Source organism: Meriones unguiculatus, chromosome 8 (assembly GCF_030254825.1).
Source record: "Meriones unguiculatus strain TT.TT164.6M chromosome 8, Bangor_MerUng_6.1, whole genome shotgun sequence".
NCBI classification, from domain to species: Eukaryota; Metazoa; Chordata; class Mammalia; order Rodentia; family Muridae; genus Meriones; species Meriones unguiculatus.
In genome coordinates this window covers 102,255,632-102,283,380 of record NC_083356.1, presented here as the reverse complement: position 1 = coordinate 102,283,380, position 27,749 = coordinate 102,255,632, and the positions used below count along the sequence as shown (strand labels likewise).

Genomic DNA, 27,749 nt, shown 5'->3' with positions numbered 1-27,749 from the left:
AACTGTGTAAACTGCCACTCAGATTGGAAGTGCAACACCTGACACTTACTCACCTGGCAATCTTTTAGATAATAGCTGAATTAATGCACTGTTGTTTGACCTGAAGCATCTCATAGAAGTATATATGTAACAAATTTTGTATGATACAAAACTTTACAGCAAGCTATTTGAATGTTTATTAAAAAATTCTCAAAATGACATGGAGACATGTTTACTGTACAAATAAAAGCACTTATACAATAAGAGCGTACACTATTCAATGACTCATAACATACTGTGGCTTCTTTTCATTCTACAACAGCTTCAGATTCGGTACATTCCCTGGTTCAGTTAACATTCCTTTTAGGTTTTCAAATATGTGGTAATGAAACAGAGGACAGTGTGTAGGTATTCATAGAGCTATTCTTATAAATCTGACCAAGTGGATTTGGTAGCAAATTATATAGTAATCAATGTCAAAATGATTCTAGGACCTTTTAAAGTAAAAGCTGATTTTAAGTTTTCTATTTTTATAAAAGAGGTTCGTTGATTAATAAGAAAAACAGTTTTCTTAAAAATGTTTTAGTAATAAGCTAAACTAAGATTATATTTGCATTTGTCTTCAGCTAGAATATATTCAGTTAAAATATATGAAAATTCACTGTTTTTATTTTCAAATCTTCATTAATAAAGCCAGGGTGTTTTCCACATTAGAAACTAAATTAACTCTAACATCTCAAGCCAGAGAATGTAATGCAAAAAACCTGGTAGCTACTTGAAGTCTCTACAGAAAATTTCACCAGAAATGCTGTTTATAGAGCTCACGAGAGAAGAAGAAAAGGAGAAAGAAATAAAAAAAAAATAAAAGGAAGGAAAACTTGAAACACTTCTTGGTACACACACATAAATATGTCCATACTGTCAATCCAAAATAGAATTTCTGAACATTTAAACCATAGCAGATGACTTGGTTTCCTTAACATTAGAAAGTGCTGTCATTAACTGAGCAACACCTGGGTTTAACAGAGCAAACATAAATGAATGCTGACATTAGAGAAATTTAGGTTTTCTATGCCTTTGCTAGTGAAGGAGAAGGTATCTTCATTTTAAAATTTTAGGACGGGCCTAGGTGTGCAAGCCCTGAATCTCTGTGCACAATGCGGGACAAGGCAGAAGGACCTCAAGTTTGTGTCCCACTGGGCTACATAGAAAGGTCCTATCTCACAATTTAAAAAAAAAAGTTAAACAAAAACAGAGAAGATACAAAACATAAAACAACAACAAAAACAGAGGACAATAAAATATATTGTAGAAAAATGAACAACGAAATAAAAAGGTAAAACAATCCCAACTACTATGAGCTGACAGACACAGATGAGGATAAAGTTTTGGGAACTACAGTTTTCTTATTCACAGGCCAAGAACATGTGCCCTGTTCTCTGATGGTGTCATCAAAAGCCAAAGACAGCACAAAGCGCAGATGTCCCCTCTGACTGACTCACTCCCAGAAACACCCATAGACACAACAAAACTCAAAAGTATAACTTGTAGCCTTTACATAATACAGACATTTTATCTAGACTTTCATTATTTGGCTTCATAGATAATGTCAAGTGACTACATTCCTATCCACTTTTATTGTTAAGAACTAAGGCTCAGGTGTGCTAGTATCAATTAGGTACATATCATTAGCGACATTTCAGAGCGTGCATAGATCTGCACTGTTTTCCAAAAATAATATATCCCCCCCCCAAAAAAAGTTATTGCATTGAACTGTGCTTTAAGGTTAAATAACAGAAGGGGCGGGGCTTTCACAGGAAGGTGTACAAAAAAGTTCCATAGGCTTTTAATTGTAGGTAGTCCAGTCTGTTTCAGTGAAGCAGAAGGATTCGCAGTATGTCTCCGCCTTTGGAATGCCAGGCTTTCAAATTGTCATAGTGCCCTGCAAAAACTAAGACACGAGCAGCATTATCACACGGTGACAACAAATGGTTTGTGTTTGTTTTAAATTAACCATATTCCATGACAACTTCTCTTGTAAGAAAAAAAAAAGCTGTTTAAGACTTAACTCAAACATGTATATGCTGGTAAATAGTATCTGATATTGTCCATTAAAAAATATGACAAACCCAAAACGAAACCCCTAAATTATAAAGGCACATATGAACTAGCACTTGGTACAGCTTCAACTAAAAGACAAATGGACCTGGGTTCACGGCGAGTTTCTGAAATGAGAAACAAGCAGCTTCACTTCTCTCCTTTAGGAAAGATAACCACAAGTTAACAGCTCTTCCTAAACATAATGGTTAGTGTTTACCATTAAGATGACTGGGAAAATAAAACTACCAAACACCTGTCATATGATTTTTACAGTATATCAACATTAGCCTCATGTTCGCATTAATGAAAGATATAGAAAATAATGTGGCCACCAAATAAGTTATTTTCAGTGTTTGTGCTCTGAATCAGTTAATGTTTTTCATCTCTTTATTGCGTTTATATATTTATTGGTTAATTGAGTGAGAGAGAGAGAGAGAGAGAGAGTGTGTGTATGTGTGTGTGCCCTCACACACATGCTCATGACTTCATGTCACAGAGCATGTGTGGAGGTCAGAGGAACAATTTTCAGAGAATGTTTTCTTTTTCCCTGAGCTAGAACTTAGATTATCCGATGGGTGACAATAGTCTATAGGCTAAATCACCTTGAAAGTCCCATCACTTAATTTTTTCAATAACTAGCAACAAAGTACAAATGTGTTCAGAATACTTACATCCTCATACAGGAAGTTTACAATCCCTTGTTGCAAGTGGTCTCTTCGCCTAAAAAAATCTTTACACACAAAAATTATGTTTTAGAATTATAATTGGAGCCCACTGATTCCCAATACCTAATGTCTCCTGGTTCTAAGACTGACGGTATCATAAGTGTCCTAATATTCTAAGAAAATGAAGCATAAAAACATTCTAAAACTGAGTGATTTTGATGTTTCTCTATTTATATTCATGTTTTAAAACCTAACACTATTTAGATATCATAGTGATTAAGAAAGAGAAAACACTATTGTAAATTTTCTGAAAGAAACAGACACTATTCACCAAAAAAAAAAAAAAAAGAAAAGAAAAGCCTCATGAATTGAGTCCACTTTTCAATGCTCAGTACCTGTCAGGGCTCGAAGCTTCACACAGCAGGCAACGTAATCATCAAAGAAAATTCTGCCATTCTTGCTGTAGCGCCGAACAATAGCAGCTAATGTCTGGGGACTCAGCCTATAACCTAAGAAAGAAGAAGGACACATTCAAACCTTCAAACTTAAATACCGCCAACTACCCAAACCCCTGCTATTAATAAAGTCATGAAACAGATTAACTTTCAAAATTCTTTCTATACAAAACATATTCAATTTATTTTTGGCAGGACTGAGGTTGAAATACAAGGGCACATACATGGGAAGGAGAAGCACTCTACCACTGACCTGAAGCCCTCGAAAGGATATATTAGAAAAACATTAATATCAAAAACAGTAAGACATCATATTCATGAATAATTCCAGCAAGTGGAACAGAGCTGATACAGTTCTAACTCTGTAACAAAATCAATTCTATAGAAAGACAATAATTATCTTCTCTGACATTTAAATATATTTTTATTCTGAAATTATTCCTGGGGGTATTATGCACGGATTTTAACACTTCAGTATTGCAGTACCAAAGAAAGGATTATTATTAATCTTTGTTATCATTCCATTGCTGTACTTCTGATAGAATGTCTGGGTTTTTTGTTTTGTTTTGTTTTAAGAACACCTGAAAATTAACCTTCTTAAAAGTGGTGGAAATAATCCCTTCTTCAAGCCATAGTTTACAAAGAATGAATATAACAGAAATTCAAATTAGGGGGTTCTGTTTCCTACACTTCTAGCATGACCCTAATATAATTAATGGGGCATGTACACATATCTTGGGAGAATGATGCAGTATGGTCTACACATTAGTGGAGCAGTAGATTTAGAAAATATCACACTAACCCAGCCAGAGATAAAAATCAGTGCCAGAAGGAAAAACTCCTATAGTTATAATAAAATATAATCCATAGGGCTAGGGGAATCCAAACCACTTCCCCAGTTCAATCCTCAACACCACAAAACAAAATAAATCATGTATATAGAATACATGTATGATCATACATGTATATGTATTATATATATGCATACATATATGCATATCCCAGAAAACATGCTTAAAGTAAATACAAATTAAGATTCATACCAACACATACAAATTAACACAACTATGTGAAAGTGCACTTGAGCCTCCTTCTAGTGAGTTACGATCTGGATGTGCTGAGAATACATAACTTCAATGAATTTAAAGACATTCAAAGGTGTTAAGTTTGAGTAGTCCAGAATAATTCAACTCTTGATTGCAACTTGAGGGGGGCACACATAATGCAGCAATTGTTTGGGTGTCGAAAGGTAGCTCTGCAGGAGTCAGGTCCCATTTTCTACCACATGGGCCCTGGGGATCAAACTCAGGCCACTGTGCTTAGCAGCGCCTGCTTTAGCCACTAAGCCTTCTGGCAGGCCCCAGAATGACCCTTTCTTACATTCATATGGCCTGCTTGGACTCTTTGAGGCTTTTCAATTTTTTAATTTTATTTTTGTTTTGTTTTGGTTTTTGTTATTGATTTTTCAAGACAGGGTTTCTCTGTGTAGTCCTTGGCTATTCTGGAACTCACTGTGTAGTGAACTCAGAGATCCATCTGTCTCTGCCTCCTGAGTGCTGGGATTAAAGGCACGAGTCACCACTGCCTGGCTCACTTGTTTAATTTCTGGAAAAAAAAAAAAAAAACCCTAAGCTATTTTTTTAAATATACTGTTAAAGGCCAAGTCGAATCAATTATTAATAAGGATCTACAGTTGTTTATATGGCCAGGATTTTCTCTGGATACTAAAATAAATATCTATTTATATAACTAAATTGGGGGAAAAAATCACTAATTTGAACTCTGCCCTATAATTTAAGCCCATGTGCTTTGAGCTCAGAATTTAATTTTTGAACAGGTAATTTTCATGTATGTGCATTTTGTTTATAAATAAAAATGTAAAAAATATATATAAGAGGAGAATTAAGAAAACTACTTAAAGCGTGACTCAAGTTGATACTCAGGAAACCAAGGCAGAAGGATCTCAGTGCATCTGAAGCAAGGCTGGGCTACACAGTGAGTTCTGGATAAGCCTGGGTTATAGAGCGAGCAGAGTGAGAATCTCTCTGGTGGAGGGGTGGGGGAGCGGTAAAAGAGAGGAAGTATAGGAAAGTACCACTGCATTACCTGTTAGCACACTAAGGATCATTGTACATTACCACTCTTTGCAGAGTGAACCAAGAGCCTTAGCCTATAAGAAGTACAACGAAAATAGTTATATCTTTTAAACTAATCTGATATTCAATCTTCTCACTTTGAAGTTTTCCAGCACCTATCTCATGTGCTCTACACAAAGAAGAAAAACAAAAATTATTTTTCTGTTGAAAAGCTAGATAGCAGTAGACACACCTGTGCTTGACAGAGACAAGCCTTTCATACATGATTAAAGAATCCACCGAGCTACAAAAGAATGGAATGCAAGTGGCAGATGCTAACATTAGAGATGGTAATTAAACATACTCGGGGAATTCAGAATGAATAGAAGGTTGCCTTTGGAAGAAATCTCAGATAAATTTACAAAGACAGGGCTTGGGGGGAGAGTGCTGATGTCACATATGCAAGACTGAGAATTCAATTTTCAACACTACCACAAAGTGAAGAAATAACAGTAATAAGATTGTATTAGTGTCTGTGATCAAGATTTACCAGGAACTATGAGCCAAAATTAAGGGACACACTGACAGAAAACAGTCCTTTATTACTTCGCAAATTAAAGCAATTAAGATTCATATTTTGTGAGCTGGAGATATGGCTCAGTACTTAAGAACTCTTTCTTAAGGACCTGGGTTCAGTTACCAGCATGAACATGGTAGCTAGCTCGCAACCTTCTGTAACTCCAGAGGAAATCTGACACCCTCTTCTGGGTTCCTAGCACACCAGGCAGATATATGGTACACACACATACTTCCAGGCAAATACTCAAAGTCAGAAAATAAAATAAATAAATCTTTTATGAGTATAAAAAGCCATAACTTCATCAAGACGATGATTCTAAGAAACGTTAGTAGTCTTACCCATCAGAGCAATGGCTTGACCCAGCTCATGATGTTCGACGGTGCCACTTTGATCTTGGTCAATAGTCATGAAGTTCTGCTTCCAGGCGGTCAGAGCTGCCCAAAGCTCCTTGAATTCACTGAATCCCATTTTTCCTGTGTAGTCTCTCTGACAGTTTTATTAATAAAAATAAGTTTCGGTAGCTGAGATAATTTATCTGATCCTGTACCCCAAATTGCAAACTGAAAAGTACAAATTCTCATGCAGTTAGCCTGAGCTAGCTTACGAAAAAATTTCTGTGTCAAACTGAAACTTTAAATAAGACTTTAAATAAGACCTTACAAGATACAGTTAGCTCTGAAATTAACAATTGGTTTAATGTTTAGAAAGCAACAACTCTAAATTCTGGTAGTTTTCTATTTTTATTCAAGGATACATCCAACATGGCAATCATAATTCTGCAGGTTTCCAAACTGAAGGCTGAAAAATATATTTAATATTTGAATACTAGAGTCTTCTCAATGTTATCTATGTAACATTAGGACATTCTTCACTTTATGAAAATATTTTAAAATGACAACACAGAATCACTGCAAGTAATAAATGTTTGACTGTTAAGTATTTAGAAAAATAAAAATAAAATGTATAAAAAATTACTGTCTCCAAACTACTCACACTTACTGAAGCCAGTACCGGGTAAGTAGTTACAAAGTAGCTGATACATTACAGGCACTTGGCTTTGCCAGGAGCCTGGGAAGAAACCAGGTTTCAGTCTTCGCAACACCAGAGACAAGGACAGTATATCTGCTGTGTACCCAGGAGTCAGGAAATGTGCAGAACTTAGAGAACATGCGAGGAAGTCATACAAGAGGCCATCAGACAGGCAAAGCGGGTCAAAACAGCACCTGCTTAAATGTTACAGTCTAGACCAATGAGCATCCCTGTAATGAAACAGCAGAAAAGAAAGCACAACACTTCCTCAGCTTCAGCTCTGGTCTACAGCAAAAGGACTCAAAAAGTAAGGCGCTGTGGGGAGGAGGGTGGGCGAATCAGTGATGGCTTAGACTCAGTGAGGAAGGTTGAGCCTCTGAGTAGAAGCAGTGTCTCCACTTGAGAAAGGGGAGAAGGAAGGTCAACACAAACCATCCTCAGAAGGGGGTCCTGTGGGTATTGTCTACATTCCTGGAACACACACTCTCAAAGAAAACTGCCCGATCCTCTGGCCCTTAACTATCTTTCCCCTATTTTTCTGCAATGAACTCTGAGGAGAACTACAGGCAATTAAGGAATGCAGAAAGCACGGGAAATAGTCTCCCCACAGGAAGAGCAAACCATGTGTTTTCCAGTACAAATGGTCAGCCCTGAAAGCATGCATACAGGCAACATTATACAGACTGAGAAGGGTGCGTTTATGTACATGCATATGTGTGTGACATATCTGATGAAAAAAAGAAGCCATGGATTTGAAAGAGAGAGCAAGGAGGGAATACATGGGAGGGTTTGGAGGGAAAAGGAGGAAGGTGGAAATGTTGTAGTTATATTATAAATAAAAGAAATCATTAAAAATGAAAGGGTTGTTAGAAATATTAACATTTCCATATTTATTTACAATGAAGCCACTAGAAAAAATTAAATTTCCCAAATTTGTCACAATTATATTCATCTAATTGGGCTTATTTTTTCTAAAATAGGAGATATGCCAGCAAATCTCAGGTAAGCTTTCTAGATTCTTTTAGCTCCTTGGTATCAGTGAGTGAACAGATAATTTAGACACACTTGGTTTTATACTGCTTGGTAACACTTTGAAATCCTTAAGGCCGACTAAGTGAGATAAATTTCAAAACACCTAAAGAAAAGTGATGAGATACTCTGCTGGCAACAATAAAGGGCAGGTGCGTCCCTTTCCTCGTTGATGTATAAAATACCCAAAGAATGGAGCATGTGGTGGCTGGTCACGTTTTTGTCTACAGTCAGAAGCAAAGGAAATCGAATGCTCCCCCCTCTTCCTCCTTTTCTTCAGATGCCAGCCCATGAGGTAGTGTCATGGTGTGACTGTCCTAACACATTCACCCAGTGGTGTGGGTCCTAGGTGACCCCAAATCCAGACGTGGTTATGGTGAGGATTAGCCGTTACAGTGGATTACATCATTTAGCACAAGCATGTCAAATGTATAAAGCTGTAATCTTACACATAAAGAAATGTGAGCCAAAGAGGGTTTCCCAGGCCCATCAAGGTAGTGTGTGGGTAGAGGCACCAACGCCGGGGCCTCGTGCTCCCCATAAGTAAACTACTGGACGTTGAGGGGGTTACACGAGAAAATGTTGTAGCATGCCATCTTTTTGACAGTTTAACTTGGTTCACGTTCAGGAAGTGGGAGAGCCAAACCAAATCAAAACAAAAGAATCAAAATTAAACCAACAAATAAGCATATCTTCAATCTCAGGATAAAAAAAAAACGAGATTTAAAGTTGAAATATTTTTTAAAGAGTGGAGAAGCAAACTTTTCATCCAGAAAATGAACTTCCTCCTCATAACCCACTGGAGTGGAGAGTAAACTGATTGGGGGTTGGGAGCTTAACCCCTTAGAGGGAAAGGGAGTAACAAAAACAAAATACTTCTCAAGTCAGAAAGTCGAGAGATATGGCTATTTAATGTTTACGCATAAAGAGAACTGCAGAGAGACAACCTAGTTACCTTGGGAAGGATGCCAAGTGTCTAAGAATTGGCAGCTTCTGAGCATGTGTGTGAGATGGAGCTAAAAACAGAACTGAGTTAAGGGGGGCTACTTTAAGAGCATGCAAAGACCCAGTCCCCTCTCTATGTTCTTCAGTTCGATGGCTGTCAGACCCATACTCTCACCCAGCAAGAATTTTGCTTTATTGAGATATTTCTGGACTTTAGGATGCTAGGCACAATGGGAATGAACTAACTACTGAAAACAAGCCAATTACCTAAAATTTTACAGACTTAAGAACCCTGAAAGTGTGTTTTACCTCCTAAGGAGAACAACAGAAAAGGCATCCTTAAGGAAACAGAGGAACTGTCCCATGACAGTGACAACTGAATCCCACAGGGACACTGCCCAACTTCACCTTAATAGGAAGCCCACAGTCAACCAGACCCGGGCTTATGCTCAGCATTTTCATGAGACTTGGCGCAACAAAGTGTCATCAGACACCCAAGAAAGGACAAGGAAAATAATTAAATAAGCTAGAAGAATGAAAACAATTTTGAAGGGGGGAGGAAGGTTATGTAATAAGCATTCTAATAGTTTCAGAGAGATAATAGAAATAGAAAGCACAGCATTTGGGGGGGGGAGAGAGGCTCTTAGCACTTACAAAACATACCATCAGAAATGGAAGACACAGAAGGGTTTATAAAATAAAGCTGACATTCTAAAAGAGAGAGAGAGAGAGAGAGAGAGAGAGAGAGAACAGATGACTCAGTCCAAATAACACACATCACAGAAAGAGGAAACATCACTGAAGAAAATTTCCCAGAGCAAAAAAGTGCGAGGGATTCCAGACTGAGCACACCCACTCAGTTCCCCGATGCAGTGCTACAGGGCACCTATACGGTGAAATGTCAGAGCAGCAAGTACCCAGGAACGCAATGACCCTGAGCATCCAGAGAGGAAAAGCACATCTCACACCCTGTGAGATAGAAACTAAGGGGATGGAAGCTCAAACCAGAAGTTCTTTTGAAAATGTGTGTGAAAACGACAGCAAAACAGCAGCAGAAATGTCTACGGCAGGAGCATTTAACATCCCCAGTCTCTTTCCTGCCACTGTCTAGGTGGACGCTACCCGCTGGTCTATGAAGGAATGCTTTTTAAATTTTATGTGAAAATGGGTTGTAATGGAGAACTCCACACCTTGATGAGCAGCCACTCAAGGACTGAGACAAATGAAAGCATCTTCAGACAGTAAAAGTCTCAAAAATTGATGCTAATCCATGTACTTTTTCATTAAAAGCTACTTGAGAGATCTCAATGGAATAATAGGTTGAGTTAAAAATATTAGCCAACAGAGCAGAATAAATAATAACAGAGATGCAACTCAGGAAGGCAAAAGAACTGCAGAATGGTGGGGAAAGAATGAGACCCAGCCATAAAACACAGAGCATATCAGAGGGATGTAAAACCTAGCTGTCAGGTAAAAGGAAACGCTGATTCCCCAGACTCCAAAAGGCAATGTGTATGTCCAGAAATGAGTCTTGGCTTAGCTCAAGTTGCTCTATAGAAGGACTTCTGGCCATTAGATAAAAACCAGCATGCCTCAGGAGCTTTTGAAACAGGTTCCCATCTGCCAAAAGGAGTCATTTCCCTTGCCTCTGGCAAAAGGGCCATATGGCTTTCCATGGACATACTCCTGTGATTGCATGTCAAAGTCCATGCTGGCCTCCAGGCACCTACAGTGCCTATTCACAAGTACCTATTATGACTTTCCAAGACCCCACACTAGCATTCTGCCTTCTCTCCTTCCCAGATACCCATTTGTTCTCTATCTAATGACAAGATTTTTTCCTCCTGCCCTCCCATCCTGTTATCTCTACCCTCACTCCCAAGTCCCCCATCCCCCACCCATGCTATTCTGCACTATTCCCTTTTTTGCTAGTTCCTACTATTCTCCCTTCTCTTGCAGACAGTCCTGGCCCTGTTCCCTGCCTTTCCTTTTCTCTCTGCTCTGGATCTTCCAGATGCCTCTGGATATTTTCTCTCTCTTATCTACAGTAAAAATCTTCCCCTGTTGGAGCAGCCATTCCAGCAGTTCTTTACCGTATCACTTGCAAACACTGTGAATTTTTAGAAAAAACAAAAAGCTACATAAGAAAAGTAGCCATACATTCTCACAAGACACAGTTATACGCAACATGTAGACAACAGATAAAAGGTAAATGCTCATAACGATCCCTAAATTATTGTACATCTATCAGCAGGACAAAGGATGGAAAATTTTCACATGAAGGGATAAAGTGATTTTAAGGTTGGAAGACATTTCCTCAGTTTTCATAGCGGAACATCAACTGATGATCACCAAGCTTCAATATGGTGCTAAAGCTATGACACTTTATGACACTTTGAGGTCTGAAAGCAAATTCTAAAGAAGCCACTTACAGCCATTTAAAAATGTTTCTCCTGAATAGTTAATGCTGAAAGTCAGAAGAGTAAATGAACAGTTGTTTTCACAGCAATATGTACAGAACTATCTGAGTCTTTAAACTAGGTATATGTAGAGCTTACAATGTCTTTAATATTTAAGGTGGGGGGACTAAAATGCTAGAAATGGATTTCCTTTTCTAATACTCTAAGCAACAAAAAAGGGGAGACGAAACAACGCATGATCTCACGAGCATAAGTCCCACTAATTCCAGACTGCGTCAAGCATCTCTGAAGTTCTTCCGCATCCACCTCACCATCCTGCAAGAAAAGAACGACCGGGGGTTTTAATGCGCAATGGTACCAAAGGACATTAAGAATGTTAACTGAGTGTTGCTCCAGGGCTACCTGGAGATACTCAGTTTTCATGACAGCAAACCCCACAACATTCACAAGATAAACGTTGACAGCGAAGGCACATTGCAGGCGGTGGAACCTGATGAACTTCTCTGGGTCTGAGAGGCCACACAGTCCTCTTGTCTTCTCATGAGTTGAAACAATGGAAAATGCCTTGTCACTTTATTCACAGTCACCTTTGCCTTATGCCCTGACGGCACACAAGTGCACTTTTCACTCCCATCACTGTACTTGGACGAGGTTTACCAAATTACAAACTCTATAGTTATTTTTAAAACTAGGATTTAAGAAAAAAAGCGTGCATGTTTAAGAGTGAGGTTGGATTAGAAAAAATTTTTTCTCCAATGATATGGACATCAGAAGGCCTTTCTGTCACATTCTACTCAAGTAGACATTACCAATAATTGTCTATCCTGAAGTAACTGTATCAAGCCAATATCATGTTTTAAGAAACATGAATTATGAATATTTGTTTGAGGTATTCTAAGTGGAAATAGGTATTAAAGTATTCTATACCCAGCTCTGATAGCTCTTCAGCCAGGCCACTGCCACGAGAGGACAAACTGAACCCCAGGTGTGGTCAACCACTGCACAGTATTAGACTTTTAGAAATAAATGGTTAGAAAATAGCTTCCCAGGCTGGATAGTGGCACCAGCTTTTAATCTCAGCATTCAGGAGGCAGAGGCACTCTGTGAGTTCAGCAGCCCAGTCTACAGAGTGATTCCAGGACAACCAGGAGTGAGTGTTACACAGAAAAATTCTGTCTTGAAAACCCCCCCCAAAAAAAAAAGAAAGAAAAAAGAAAATAGCTTCCTTACCGTCTTTTGATTTTTTTAAGATAACAATTATAAATTATTTCTCTCATTAATTCTTAAGTGAGAAAATACTATGGTAGCTGAGAATGAAATTAGTAAGAATTTCTAAGCCTTGCTAGTTTTTTTTCCCACTAACAAATCAATGCAATATTCAGACAGCACAATGATATACAGAATTGAATGACCAGAAAATATGCAATTAAAACTTTCATAAAAACACATGAATATATGGAAAATTTCTAACAATGCAATAAAATTATAAGAAATAAATGCTGTGCAGTCTGATGTTTTCTGTCCCCATATAAGCCTCTTTTGCAACATTCACAAACAAGCCCAACCATGCCCACCAGTTAGGCTATCATTATTTTAAAATTCAATACTTCTAAATATAAAAGACAATCTTTGAAGTGTATACAGTTTTGTTTTGTTTTTGTTTTTGTTTTTTTGGTTTTTTTTTGTAGCAAGACTAGTTGTAAAATTAAAAACCTAGAAAGAGTATTGTGACCACTGGAAAAATGCAGAAATCTGTTGACTTTCTCAATGTTTTTGAAATTTTATTCATTTTGATTTTAATTTTGCTTGGAGATGGAGATCTTATTATGTTGCCCAGGCAGGCGTGTCTCAAATTCCTGGGCAGCGGAGACTGCAGGCACTCCACTGTACCCTGACGCCTATTTGCAAACTTTATCTTATGAAGCTTTCGGAGAGATATAGAAAAGCCATTTACATACATAATCCTTTCCTTTAAGTTACATTGTTTGACCCAATTATTCTCCACAAACAAGAAAATTTAGCCATGACAACTGAATTTTAATATTCTACAAAATCGAAGTCATCAGACAGGTTGAACGGGGCTTGTACAGTAAGCAGAGTCAATATGAAAGTAAGGCAAATGAGATCCATGTGTAAGCGCGGGGTCAGACCCTTAGAAGCTGAAAAAGATGAGCTTTTGCTCATCACAGTGTTTTTAAGTGACTTTTAAACGAATCACATTGGAGTACTAGCTTTGAAAACACATTTAAATTGTACTTCCAAGACAAAAATCTCTCGTGTCTGAACCCAGCTTGACCCTAAGTCACTTAACAATACAGGCACAGCTAAAGGTTACAACAGGAGTGACATTAGGGAAGCTTCAATGGCAACTAAGATGAGTGATAATGAGAGAAAAGGTGTATTTAATTCCCTTACTAAACACACTTGAGGTCTATGATGCTTCGCTGTATACTTGCTATGTTTTCAAAGTATGTGAAGCAGAAATACACACACACCGCACATATATTTTTTTTCCAATTCTAAATCAGTCTTTAGTACATTATGGAGAAGCAAACATGGTTGCATATGTCAGTGGGATAGGAGCTGCCATGTTCCTTGAATCTAGGAAGAGGGCTGGGTAATTCTGTACAAAGCTTCTGTTCTTAGAAAAGCAATGAGCCCTGAGGAGCACACTCAAGTGAAAAACAGAATGTAAGTTGTTGTCCATGTTCTGTGAAATGCTAACCCACCCCAGTACATCCTCCACTGTTCTAAAAAGAGAGAAGATGGTTACAGACAGTAGCTAAAACCAAGAGAGAACTTCTCCCTGTCATCAGTCAGGCATTTGAATTTCCAGTGCACTGTTTTCTTTCAGATTCTTGATCCTTTATGGCATCAACCCTCTCTTCAAGGAACAAAAATAACCCCCACAAAAGGTACACAGCTAAGGATTCCCTTCTGAGAGGTAAGTGACGCTCAGAGAAGGACAAGCTGGGGACCTAGGTCCACCTCATTTGGGATGGAATCGTCAACATCACCATTGGCACATCCCTGAATGATTATGAACCTCATCACATAATTATATAACTATCAGAAAAAGAAAGAGTGGCACAGGCTGGGGGAATAAAGGACACAAAAGAAAGCGGTAAGAGAAAGGAAGAAAGGAAAGACAAAACTTCAGTTGCAACAAATTTACAAGTCAATTTTTCAAGCTACACGTGAATATCATGTGTTCAAAAAGATAGCCAGCAAAAATAAAGTTTTTTTTTAAGCTCTATTAGTTTCATGGAAAAGTCATCAAAATAACTATGATGCAAATGTACAGAAACTTGAACAAATGACTCGTAGGTATACTCATTCATTTAACATATACCGACTGAGCCACCCACTGAATGTGAATCCCTTTCAATACATCAGACATCAAACGGTGTGCAGTGTTGGTATAATGCTCTTTTGAAATGTATACACCTTACCCTTGTTAATTCAAATGCTGATTTCTCCCCCACCCCACACACTCTCTGGTTTCAATCGGGACATTGCATCGTGATACTTTTCCTAAGCATCACCTGTATCAACTTTGTGTAAACATGACAAAATAAAAACCAGCCACAATGATGAGCAATGGAGAGGAAGGACTAGGCGGGAGAGAGGAGGAGCCAGAGGACAGGAAAGAGTGGGAGGCAGAGGAGGAGGCAGAGGCTGGGAGAGAGAGCCTGGAGGAGAGGTCTTGGACTGCCGTGGAGAATGACCTGGACCTAAGATTTCACTAAAAGCAAGTACAATGTAGGAAATCTAAAAGTTAGGAAACTATGAGGGCTTGGAGGTTTAGGATGGAGTAACTATTGCCCAGCATCGTGTTCTAGATTAATTAAATAAATCATAGTCTGTGTGGTGATTTGGTTATACAGCTGTTCAGGATTAACAGCAACTTTAATAAAAAGATGTGTCAATAGTAAATATTAATTGCCACTTACAACAGTGCGGCACAAATTCCTTGTCATTACAGTGTTGCACTTCAGAGGTAGAAGACAAAACAGTGCGGCAAAGATTACATCAAGTGACATTGGAGGCTACAGGGAAACACAGCATAATTGATGCAGAAATGAGAAGCGTGGGTACTCTGTGAGGGTGAAGAGTAATACTACAGCCGATAAACAGCAAAGTCAAGCCTCAGCTGAGGACAGAGAATTAGATGGCGACCCCTGTACTCTAGTCCTCAGCTGCCTTGACAGCGGCTCCTGGCTGGGGTTGCAGATGAAATGTAGCTAGCATGACCTCAAATGTTCTGTAGAGGCAAGGGCCCCTGCTAGAGCCACAGACTCAAAAGAAAACAGGGAAAATATTTCACCATTTCTTACGTTGATGACATGCTGCTGTGCAGAACAGTCTTATAAAATCCTAGAGGCAAGTGGAGCCCTCTGAGTCTTAAGGCCATCGGGATATGTAGTGAGACCCTGTCTAAAGTAGACAATTAGTTAATTAATTAACAAAAGTCAGTAAGGGTTTATTGTTTCATAAAGGGAATCTTGTGCTGAGTGCGACAAGGTCACATGGCAACTTAACTGTGCCCTGCATCTCTCACAGCCTCCACCCCCGGGCCTCTATCTCGAGTACATTGTTCCCAAGCCACAGAAATGGCTGCTGTACCTTCAAACTTCACGCTCCCTTTCCAAGCTGGAAGAATAATGAACCGAAAGAGCCAAGGTTGTCTTCTAACAAGGCCTTTAGAATTATGATTACGTTTTAACTTTTTTATGTTGTGAAATGTGTGTGCAGCACACAGGGAGGTCAGAAGACAACTTCTGGAATGGAGTCAACACTGTCTCCCCCTAGCACGTGGATCCCAGGGTTTGAATTTGGATCATGAAGTACCTTTATCTTATCAGTCCCCTAGTAATGCCGTTATTTGGAAAAAGCACCCCAAAGAAACTCCATCCACATGACTGTTTTATCTTATAGCAAACAGATATTTTCTATAGCTATGATTTTCCAGCTTCTGCCACAGACTGAGAAAAAGTTGTCCATGGGGCTTGAGTAGCCAATCAAGGGTCACATGCAGTAATTCTGTACAAACCCTCCGTTCTAAGATTATGGAACCTGAAGAGCACTCAAGTGAAGAACAGAATGTAAGCTGTTGTGTTTTATGAGATGCTACCCACTTCAGTACATCTCCCATTGCTACGAAAAGATGGGGGAGGAGGACGGTGGAGACAGACTGTAGCTGAAACCAAAGGAGAATTTCTCCTTGTCATCAGTCCAACATTTGAATCTCTAGGGCACTGTTTTCTTTCATATTCTTGATCGTTTTCATCGACTCTATCCCAGAAACAACTACAATTTCTAAGTCACAATTTGATAGCCTGCTGCAGATTTAGATGTGGTCTTCTATCTGAAATTCTACCCTACAGTCTGAATGCACCACAAACCATCCTGTTATTTCCCATAGAAACAAATCTAGCATCCATCACCCCAATAATTGTTAAAAATAAAAACGGAATACAAAAAGCTGTTGTGCTTGTGGAATATCCATATAAGGCCATGCGTTCACATGTTCATCCCCCTCTCCCACCCACTTCTCTCTCCTAGTCAACTGCAATATAAAAGACCACTTGCACCACTGTCTCGGTTAGGGTTACTATTGCTTTGATGAAGTGACATGTTGAGCAGCAAGTGGAGGATAAAAGTGTTTATTCGGCTTACACTTCCATTTCACTGTTCACTGAAGGAAATCAGGACAAGAACTCAAACAGGGCAGGAACCTGGAGACAGAAGCTGTTGCAAAGATCACAGAGGGGTGCTGCTTACTGGCTTGCTCAGCCTGCTTTCTTACAGAAGCCAGGACCTCCAGCCTAAGGATGGCACCACCCACCACGGGCTGGGCCTTCCCATTTCAATCACTAATTAAGAAAGTGCCCTCCAGCCAGATCTTATGGAGGCATCTGAGATACCTTCCTTTCTAGCTTGTGTCAAGCTGGCATAAAACTAGTCAGCATAGCCCTCTTTACTATATCCTGAATTCAGGAATCAAGTTTTAAGTTTCTTGGTCTTTTATTTCAGATGCTTTTTTTTTTGTATACATAAGGGTCTCATTACTAATATTATGTTGTACTTTGCCACCACACAGCTGCAGTCAAGAATGAACCACATGTAAGGCCGAGGTCCAAAAGATTAAAATGGAGTTTAAAAGATCCCTATCACCTAGAACGTAGTGCGTTTGGGTTGAATGTCTACCAGAGTTGAATTGTTAATGCTCTGGTCCCCAGGCAGATGGAAATAGGAGGTGGGACCTATAGTAAGGTCCTTGGTCATTATGGCATTTACTCAAAGGTGACAGTGGGTATCTCATCATCTCTGCTCATTCTGCTGCCTAACACTCCAGAGCACAATACTGTTGTCAAATAAGGCACCACTGTGACTCTGTGACTTTTAGATCCACTTACATATATGAAATATATTATGATATGCTTCATACTGGAATATTTACTCTCAATAGAACAGTTTATGAAGAAACGTTTGATTAATTTTTAAAGGGCAAAAGAGAAGAAAATAGGCAAAATAAAAATTCAGAAATTTGATTCAAGTGGTATTTGGTAGAAAGAGACATCTTTTCATATTTCGCATCTCCATTTAGAGAGACATGTTCTTCTGTTCTCACATATCATCCACATCACAATCACCCACATCTCACACCGCAACTACAGCAAATGGCAGGACTGTTTGGGACTGAGGATCTAGTGAAAAATCACCGTACAAAATAAGATACGGAATTTCTTTATGGCTATCTGAAATGCAAGGTAAGACAGAGTTCCTATGATTTGCCTTACAGAATAGAAACTCTAACTTGTACGCCCTGACTAAAGGGAGGATTTATGAGCTAGGAAACATGATGGGCACACAGACACATGTTTATACAATATAAAGGTGATTGTATATAGGTACATGTACCCGTAGATAAAATAATTATGATCTCAAACATGTGCACATAGCTCCATGCTATTCACATGGATAAAGTCATAACTGCATGCTTTCTAGTTCTAAATAGTCATTCAATATTTCTTCTGTACCCAACGCAGTCAAAAACCAATAAAAGTAAGTATAATACTGTATAAACTACTTCATCTCTACGCCACAATACTTGAATGAAGCTACTTAAAAAACTAGAGGTTTCACTTTGATTAACAGTTTAAATAGACAAGGTCTATCATGGTGAGGAGGACACGGTGACCTGAGCTGGTTCCATGCCAGAGGACGTGGTAGCGTGGCTTGTTACATCTCAGCAAATCAGGAAGGGAAACAGAATGCTCTGGGCAGCAGAGCAGGTCTGTAGATTTCAAGCCACACTCCCATCGCCCTCTGTCTATGAACCTTCAAAACAGCACTATATGCTGGGGACCACGGGTATGAAGGCAGGAGCCTGTGAGGGTGTTCATATTCAAAAAACAGCAGGTGCATACAACTTTAATGTCACTCCATCTTTATTGGATAGCACTATAAAGTTACTTAAAAAGAAAAAAATTGTGGTAAAATTAATGTATTAACAGTGAAAGTGAAGGCAATGCCACTGTGATCACGTATTGTCAATAACAATTCATACAGAAGTCACGGACCTGAACTGGCAGGCTTGAGCTGCTCTGCTTGTCATAATAAAGCATGCTTACAGTGCTTATTCAAAGTATTAGAGACTAATATGCTAATAGCATGTCACACCATTAAGATAAAATTTGCTTTTATTTTCGTTTTAAAAAAATAGAAAAGTCTCAACATTATCATTTTTGTAATCTGTGTAGAAAGCGTGCTATCAGCTTAAACCATTTATTACTAAAAATGATAAAACTTCAGCTGTCAGAACACATGCGGTTTCTCAATTTGAATAAATGTATGGCAGTGGAAGTTAGTTCCTATCACATCATTTGATATACTTATGTTTTAACTGGAATATATATATATTTACATTTGATGAAATTGATGCCAACGCTGAAAATATTGTTCCCATGCTCATTAACTTACAGTTCTAAACCTTCCATGCATTCAACCAAATTGTGAGTATTCTTTTCTTTCATAAATTGACTTAGTTTTATATTTAAAAGTCATTTAAGGAGAGTAGGGTATTATTTCTCTATGTGAAATATATTGAAAGAAATAATTTTAAAATAAAAAAATATAATTCAGCAGACCTAGGGTGATGGTTAAGAACGTTTGCTGCTTTTACAGAGGACCAAAGTTTGAGTTCCAGAACCCAGGTAAGTGGCTCACACCTCCTTTCGACTCCTAACTCCAGGTGATCAGATATCCCTGGACTCCCTAGGCACCCTCCTATGTACCCATGCACGCGCCCATGCACATGCACACACGCACACACACACAAATTAAAATAACAAATCTTTAAGAAAACATAATTCCAGAGAAGACAAGCAGTAAATATTTAATTAGGGGTGTAATTATGTCCTATGTTCCGGTGCCTGTGGCTATAACCAAACACCCAAAACTGGTACATTTATAAAGAAAACAGGTTATTTTGGCTCACATTTTTGGAAGCCAGGAAGGTACAGGCTGTTTGTGGCGAGGGCCACACGCTTTTCTACGTGTAGCCGATGAGCATAAAGACAAGATAACGTCTGAAGGATAAAGAGTATGTCCATCAAGAATGAGGGGCTCTGAGTGACTTACTTTCAAACCATCCAGAGGGCTCAAAGTCATCCTGCCAAGGCGATGGAACCCTAACACTCTAATTGCCTCTTAAGGACTCCACTGTTGCTCAACAGTACCACATTATCATGATCTTGAAAGGGACAAATGACACCCATCATCACAGTAATCGAGCATGCTGTCAGGAGGAGTCAGTTTTCCTCACTTTGAGAGCATCGTCCCTTTCAGTCAAATGAGAAATATGCTAGCCATCCCTCTTATATGCTTCTAACAGTGAAACTGAAGACCCCCAATTAAACTCAGTGGGTCTCAAAATAATGATAATAACAATGAAGGTCATGCCTGTGGAAAGGGGACTTACAGGGAATTTGGGGAGATAATGAGAGGAGACTATGCGCTCTAATAGGGATGCACATTATTTACATGTGAAATCATCAAGAACAAACCCAACAGACATTTTTAAAAAATGAAGCAGTTATGACTAACTGCATCTTTGATCTTAAGAAAAGTATTACCCTCCAGGTATAAGACATAACCTTTATACACATTTTAAATAATACACTAAGTGGATAGCGACCATTTAACTACTCCCTAGTATTTGGTAAAAAAATTGTCACCTCACCTGCCCAGCAACAGCTGTGAAGTAAGTCCACATGGAGTCATCCGCAGGGGAGTAGCTGTCAGTGTACGCCAGGTACCCAGGGTAACCCCCAGAGAACATATTGGGACCGGCGCCTGGCACTGGCTGGCCCATTTGCATCCCTGGAATATGACCACTGAAGTTTCCAAACTGTTGAGTGAAAAGCAAAGGTTAGTAATGAAAAGTTAGCCTACAAAACTTAGCTTGAAAGAAAGTATTTATTAGAAATCACCTGAACACACACACACACACAAATGAACAAAACAGTGGTTCTCCACCTTCCGAATGCTGTGACCCTTTAATGCAGTTCTTCATGCTGTAGTGACCCCAAAACATAAAATTATTTCTTTGCACCTTGAGAGCTGTAATTTGACTACTTTTATGAATCGTAATGTAAATATCTTTGTTTTCTGATGGTATTAGGCCACCCCTGAAACAGGTCTTGACCCACAGGTTGAGAACCCACTGCTTTAAAAGAAGAATGTCAGTGTGACTTTAATCAAAACTAAAAGCAAGCATAAACAGAAAGTAAAACCGAGGGCTCCCCCTCTAGCAAACTAAGACGCACCTTTCCAGAAATGTGCTTAACATAGTGAAACTACGGCCTAAACATGGGAAATCACTAAGATGAAGCACCCGCCATTACAAGAGATGTACTTTTTTCTTTTCTTTGAAAAGCACAGTGACCAGAAGAAAATAACAATGATTGCAGCCAGTCCTCCTCGATCTCTCCCTCTTTACTTGAAATACAGTTGGATACCCAGAAAACACTTCCCGTTGCATTTGTGTAAGTCTACAGAAGGAAGCATCATTACGGCCATTCATTCATTATTCAATTTTGAACAACAACAACAAAAAACTATCTTGCCCTGCATCTTTGCAGCACTAGGGGCAAACAAAGTCTGCCAGAGGGCAGAAAGAGAAAAGAATTCAAGAATGAGGGAGAAACAGACATACCACTTGGGAATCTGCTGGTAGCTTGCTCAGGTGCCCCTGGGCTATGGTAAAGTATAAGGCACGAGGGAAGCACTGGGAACTGACTCACTGAGCCCCAGCACCATTTACCCTTTGGAATGAGTTATCCGAAACGACCATGCCACTCTCAGACCCAACACCCTACAGAGGCATGTGACTCCAAGGTCATTACTTCCTGTGCCAACACTTTTTTTTATTTTATTTTACGTGTATGAGTGTTTTTTCCTGCATGAGTGCTGATACTACACCTACAGTGTTTGAAGAGGTCAGAAGAGGGCATTGAATATTCTGGCACCGGAGATACAGTTGACTGTATTACAGTATCACAGTTGACTGCGAGCATGCTGGGAATCAAACCCTTGTCCTCTGGAAGAGCAGCCTGTGCTCTTAACTACTGACTCATCTCTCCAGCCTCCCCTACCTTTTTTTTTTCCCTGAAGGGATGATTGTCCCTTCATCTTTGAATGTGGATTTCTGGAAAAATAAAACAAGTCAGACATGTGCATTGTCTAAGCTTGAGTCACCACGTGTGATAGTTCAGGCAAAGGAAAATAAAAAATTCTACAGAGAAAGATCCCAATACAGTCCGCCAAGGAAAGAGAAAAAGATGCAAAAGCCTCTGAAGGTCTGGGGAAAGAAAACAAAGAAAAAAGAATCTAAAACCAGAGGGAAAGATGCCAGAGGTGGAAAGGAGGGTTTCAGGGGTGGCTTTTTCAGTTGACAAAGCCATCACATGGCCAAATCTAGCACATAGGTCTAGAAAAAAAAAAAAATCCAGCCAGCAAGGAACTTAGCAAATGCCGGGAGGAAATTTGGTGTGCTTGGACTTACCCAAGAGATCTAGACATACGCTGCCACCATCAATCAAAGATCTGACTCAATGAACAGAGCTTTATTTATACAATAACAAACTGCAGGCTCTCCCAGCAGGGACGGGCTGCCTAGTAAATCTCCTGACACAGGTTCTCAGTGGAGGTTCACTGACCAATTTGCTTGATTCTTGAAAACTTGAAGAAAATGGCACAAACACTTGATTTACAGCATAATAAACTGAAGGGAATTCCTTCAATGGCTAGCTTCTCTCACCACTCTATACCTTTGGAAAAGGACACCGAAAACCTGCCTAAACCCGGGGACTCAACACTCAAGAGAACAAAAGCCCTAAATTAACAGTTGAAACTGGCAAGTTACGCGGCCTCTTTAGGCTGGATGTAGCTCACGATCAACTTGAACACTTTCCAAAGGAGACTGGAAACTGCATCCAGATAACCAACCTTGACTTATGATACAATGAATAAGCAGACCTCCCACAAGCAACAGAAAGTCTGTCCGGTTTAAACCATCTTGGCCTGAGACCCAACAGACTGTCAGAAATACTCAGATCATTAGCAAAGGGCTGCAAATCTAAGGATTTAAATAAAAAAAAATAAAAAAAAAACAGCAACATTTCTACACTATCCAACAGTCTTTTACCCAGTCTTGTAAAAATGAATAGCTGGACCTTGGCTAGAAATTGCTTCCAATTACATTCAGGGCATCCACCTCCGTTTTCCTCAACAAGCTCTCATTTTGGTATTCTCTCCAGAGTTTGTAAAGTGTGAACTAATTAAGCTGAGTATGAAGGACAATCAGTTAACATCACTGCTTTTAGAGACTGGAACTTGGACCAGTATGTTAGAATTGATGTGAGCACCCACCGGCTCACCAGGTTCCCTGGGGATGTGTCTGGACTTTCTTTATTATCAGACAGTCTTCCAGAGATGTTCCCTCACCATCTCGGAAGTTAAGAGAATTGGATCCAGAAGAGATACATTAAAACCCTTGGCCAACAAAATTGCTTATCTTAAGAAGTTACAGACAGTGTTTTTGACAAAGAACCGGTGGACCATCTTCCCAGTGGTACTGGCCACCTCATCACTCTCACACATGAGAGGACCCGCTACTCATCCTCCTGCAGAAACTGGTACCCTGGAGAACCTGGAACTATGTTTGATTGACAGCCCCAAACTGCTCGGCCTTCCCTTTGAGCTGGCTCTCTGCAGCAAGCTTTCAATCGTAAGTATAAAGCACTGTCCCCTCGGTCACCGTCTGCCTCACACTGTTGCTGGAGGTTCTTCCTTCATTATTCAGTTCGAAAAGATGCAAGGTCCATATTATGTCATGGCCTGACACAAAGTGCTGGTCCCACACACTGTTCAAAAGCTGTGATTAATGTTTCATAACTACATTGTCTACTTATGTAGATATTTATACATGGCGGGTTTATAAAGAACGCACTAGCTGCTTCTGCTAACAGAGGAATCCTAACCATTTATATACCATTTTTTTTTAACTGTTAAAAATGGCTTATATAAGTTTTCCTCGCTAAATTTTGATGGATGATTTTCTGTTCTGTTATTAAACATACCACTCTGTTTAAAATGTTGGCAGCAAATTGTGAGTTATTAAATTTAAGAAAAAAGTAGCATAGTTAGATATGTTTTCTTTTAGAAAAATAAAAAGGCCAACATTTTTCTTCCTATCATTCACATACATTCCCCTTATCAACTGTCAGATTTTTATAATAGAATAGGCCCTGAAGGAGGAATCTTTCCTTAATTTATTTTGAAATCTGAAATTTACATTTTATATATTGGTTACGGTTGGAGTAAATCCCTGGAGTTTTTTTTCTTTTTTCTTGTTATGATTTGATGTTTAATCAGTCAGATCTGGAGTTTAAATATTCTCTTAAATATTTTGCAGCAGCTAGTTTAAATATTAAAAGGTGCCTTTTTGTTGAAACAACTGGCAAACTGAAAATAATATACTCAGAATTGGGAAATTCCATTAATCTTATTTATCAAAGTAATTGTAGAACAAGGTGAATCTTTGGGTAGGAGGTACGGAGACCTTTCCCAGCATAAATGTGTTTTCTTAACTTTGAGGGAGTGGAAACTTGTAATGAAAAGGGCATTTTTTTTTTCTTTCCTGGAAGTTACAGATCCACAAAAATTTAACTTGAGAAAGCTGGCAAATAAATTACACCTAAACACACATTCTTTACATATATCTACAACTGTATGTACCGTGTGTATTATGTAATAAACCACAATGCGCAATTTTAATGACCTCTCCCTATCCTTATACAACGAGATGACGTTTCTCTTTAAAGACTGCAGTATTCCCGTGTCTCGGGGACATTTAACTGTGTACTATGGTTTTATATATCGATCCTCCTTGTGTATCTTTGTGTTCGGGATTACCTGTGTCTAAACACAGCCATCTTCACCCTGTGCTGTATGGCTGCTGAACTATGTGCGTTTTCCCCGTATAGGGGTGCCACCTCAAACAATGTAGCTCAATATCATTACTTTTAGTACCATCTTTCCTTTGTTGGCAGGCTGCTACAGAAGAGGCACACTGCAGGGATGCCATTGGTAGCTCCATAGAAATTATGTGAGATGGGCATGGACTCTGTTACTATTTTACTGTTGCTTCGGCTTTTAAGACTAGTGAAACTGTGAATGTGTATCTCTTACCCCCCTCATGTACTATCTCATTTTGGTAGTATTTGTTTAAGTCACTTTAATTATTGCGGAGACCCTCAAGCAACTATATCCTAGATACCACCCTAAAACACACTTCTCATATGATGAATAATTATTACATAATTCGGCTTGTTTTTTTTTGTACCCCTGACACATTTTGTTGGGTATTGTGGTTTTAAACAGATTTTAAAAACTAAAACCATAGTGTCAAGATACAAAATTTGGACTTTTGCTTTTCCTGGCACTCAAACCCAGAACTAGGTTTTGAGGTAAATAAATAAATAAATAAATAAAATCTGTTTATAATTGGCAAATTTGTAAGAATCGATTGAGAAATGAAATGACGCAAAGATAGAAAACACCACAGTGCTTGAATGTGTTATAAAACGGATGCAGATGCTCACGGGATTTTTACCAAGTAATATACTTTCTTCCATGGTTTATCGGTTAAAAAACATTGTTTATAAAACAATTTTATTATAGCTCCACGCAGAGCTTATGTATATGTGTGCTTTTAAAATAAATTTCATATCCAAGTGAACTTATATACTAAGATTATAGAACTTAAACTTTAGAGGTAGTGGCCTAGTATCTTTTCTTTAAAAAATGTGGTTTCTCAAAATACAAATATATAAAAATTGTAACAACTTGGATCCCCTACATTTCTGTGTATTTAATTCTTAAAACTTATGAAAATACAAATGTTCCTTTCATACTTATAATACAGTATGTATATGTTTATTTACTTTGTTTTCTTTCCTATGACCAAAAATAAGAAACGAAATTCCTTTAGGTCAAGTTATGATTTTATTAGTATAGAAATAATGAACTATAAAAGTATACAACTTGAGGATTCTTCTTTTATTTTGGTCTTTTGACTTTCTGAGGACAGGACTGTCTACTGTGCCTCAAGACAGCCTAGAACCCACTTCAGTCACAGGCCGACCTTATACTCTCACCAGTTCTGCCTTGGCCTCCGAAATGCCAGGATGTCTTAGTGAACTCCCGGTGCTCAGCTAGTTCTAGCTGGGATTGATTCTTTGTTTACTAATTTATACAAGGCCTCCTGTTAGCTCAGACTAGCCTCAAGCTGAGGATGACCTTGAGCTCCCGGTACTCCTGCCCCCACCTCTCAAGTGCTGGGATTTCACGCCAGGCGACCATGCTGTTTACATGATCCAACCCTCGAATATGCTAGGCAGGCACTACCTCTACCAACTGAGCTACACCATCAGCTATATTTGATAATCATTAAGCAAACGGATACTTACGGAAATGCATCTCATGAATTGGGTACTTTATTAAATGTGTGCTTCCTATTTCGTTAAGTTCCTACTTTGTTCTATTTTCTTAAGTATGACGAGGATTAAGGTGTGGCCTAAGAACACCTTCTCAGTTCATTTAAATGACTGATGGGGAACATATATTGGAAAGTATATAATGCTAGACAGAATCCAAGCAAGTAAGTTCAAACAAACCAGCTTTAGTAATGTGTGTTGAAGCTGAGGGCCTGGAACTAAAAACTACTTCTAAAAATGACCATCACTTACTCCCAGGGGCAGGAATTATTACCCTGTGGACCATAATTACATGCCATTGTCAACTCTTATATTAACTCTAACAAAATACTAATTTCTCTTTTTAGAGAAAAACAAATAGCAATGTTCTCTTCTGTTGGCACTGCAGTGACCACTGCTCAGCTCCACTTGATAGCCAGCCTCACTAATGGGAGGAGTGAAAAGTCTGGCTTCTTTCGAAAGAGGAAAAGGAAGGATCTACCCACAGGCAGCAATAACTACTTGCAACTCTCAGAGGTGCTTGAGGATAAGGATAACCCGCCCCCCTCCAAAAGCAAGGTCTGGAGAGTCAGACTGCTCTTGGTAGTACAGAAAAGTTTCGGAGGCGCTGAAAGTACACCTCAATTAATTCACGAGCAACTTAAAAGACAAGCAGTGGTTATAAAAATATAAATAAGTGAATAAACTCAACTCGGGAGGGAGGATCGCTTGAAAAACCGCTCGGGTTGAGAATAAATCACTAAAGGTAACCGGAACAAGACGTGTCCCTCCATTCTGATGAGAACATTTATAAAACACAAACAGTTCACACCACCGGCTGCACAAGGGCGGCTCTGGATGCTCGCCAAACTCCCCTGGGCGCAGGCCCCGCCCAGCCCCGGAGTCCAGCACCACGTAGAGTCCGGGCGTCGCCTGGCACCGAACAGAGGGCACCGCCAGGACCGGAGGGTGAACCCCGCACCGTGACGCGGCCGGCGGGGCGGCCGCGGCTGGCGAGGACTTACCGCTCCTCCGTATCCCGGGTAGGCCATGGCCGGGCGATCACCGGCAAGTCGACGTCAGCGCGGAGGCGAGGAAGGGACAGGTGTGCGACAGGTGCTGGTCGGAGCGCACTGCCGCGCACCTCCGCAGCCCGGAGCCGGCTCCGCCTGGAGCCCCGCCCCTGCCCGGGGCACGCCCCGCCCCCGCCCGGGGAAGCCCCGCCCATCTCGGCCAGGATTGGCTGCAGCCTGTCCCATGGATTCCGCTGCATCCCTCTCACTGGCTCTTTCAAGTTCTTACCGAGCCTCCTCCACAGTGATTTCCCCACCCTCCTCGGAAAGCCGCTCCAGGCCGTCGTCGCCTGGAGTTTTTCTCCACGGAAACCTCAAACCCACCAGTTCCTGACTTCTTTTAACCTCTCCGTAC

At 39.6% G+C, this 27,749-nt stretch overlaps 1 protein-coding gene and 1 pseudogene across 2 annotated transcripts; one reads left to right on the top strand and one right to left on the bottom strand.

The window, feature by feature from the left end:
• Positions 1-152: 152 nt before the first annotated feature.
• Positions 153-27,508, bottom strand: Gca (grancalcin). Of its 2 annotated transcripts, XM_060390277.1 has the most exons (9): positions 27,347-27,508; positions 20,525-20,692; positions 11,523-11,592; positions 9,521-9,568; positions 6,609-6,652; positions 6,193-6,340; positions 3,140-3,253; positions 2,751-2,809; positions 153-1,930 (listed from the first exon to the last, which is right to left on the bottom strand). In XM_060390277.1, exons 1-9 carry the CDS (start codon positions 27,371-27,373, stop codon positions 1,904-1,906), a joined length of 705 nt encoding a protein of 234 aa, XP_060246260.1. In that variant the 5' UTR covers positions 27,374-27,508; the 3' UTR covers positions 153-1,903. The 2 variants fall into 2 exon arrangements, with proteins under 2 accessions (XP_060246260.1, XP_021492761.1); XM_021637086.2 differs by lacking the exon at positions 9,521-9,568 and having other exon boundaries at positions 27,347-27,506.
• Positions 21,729-23,686, top strand: LOC110548636 (leucine-rich repeat protein SHOC-2-like; annotated as a pseudogene).
• Positions 27,509-27,749: the final 241 nt, after the last annotated feature.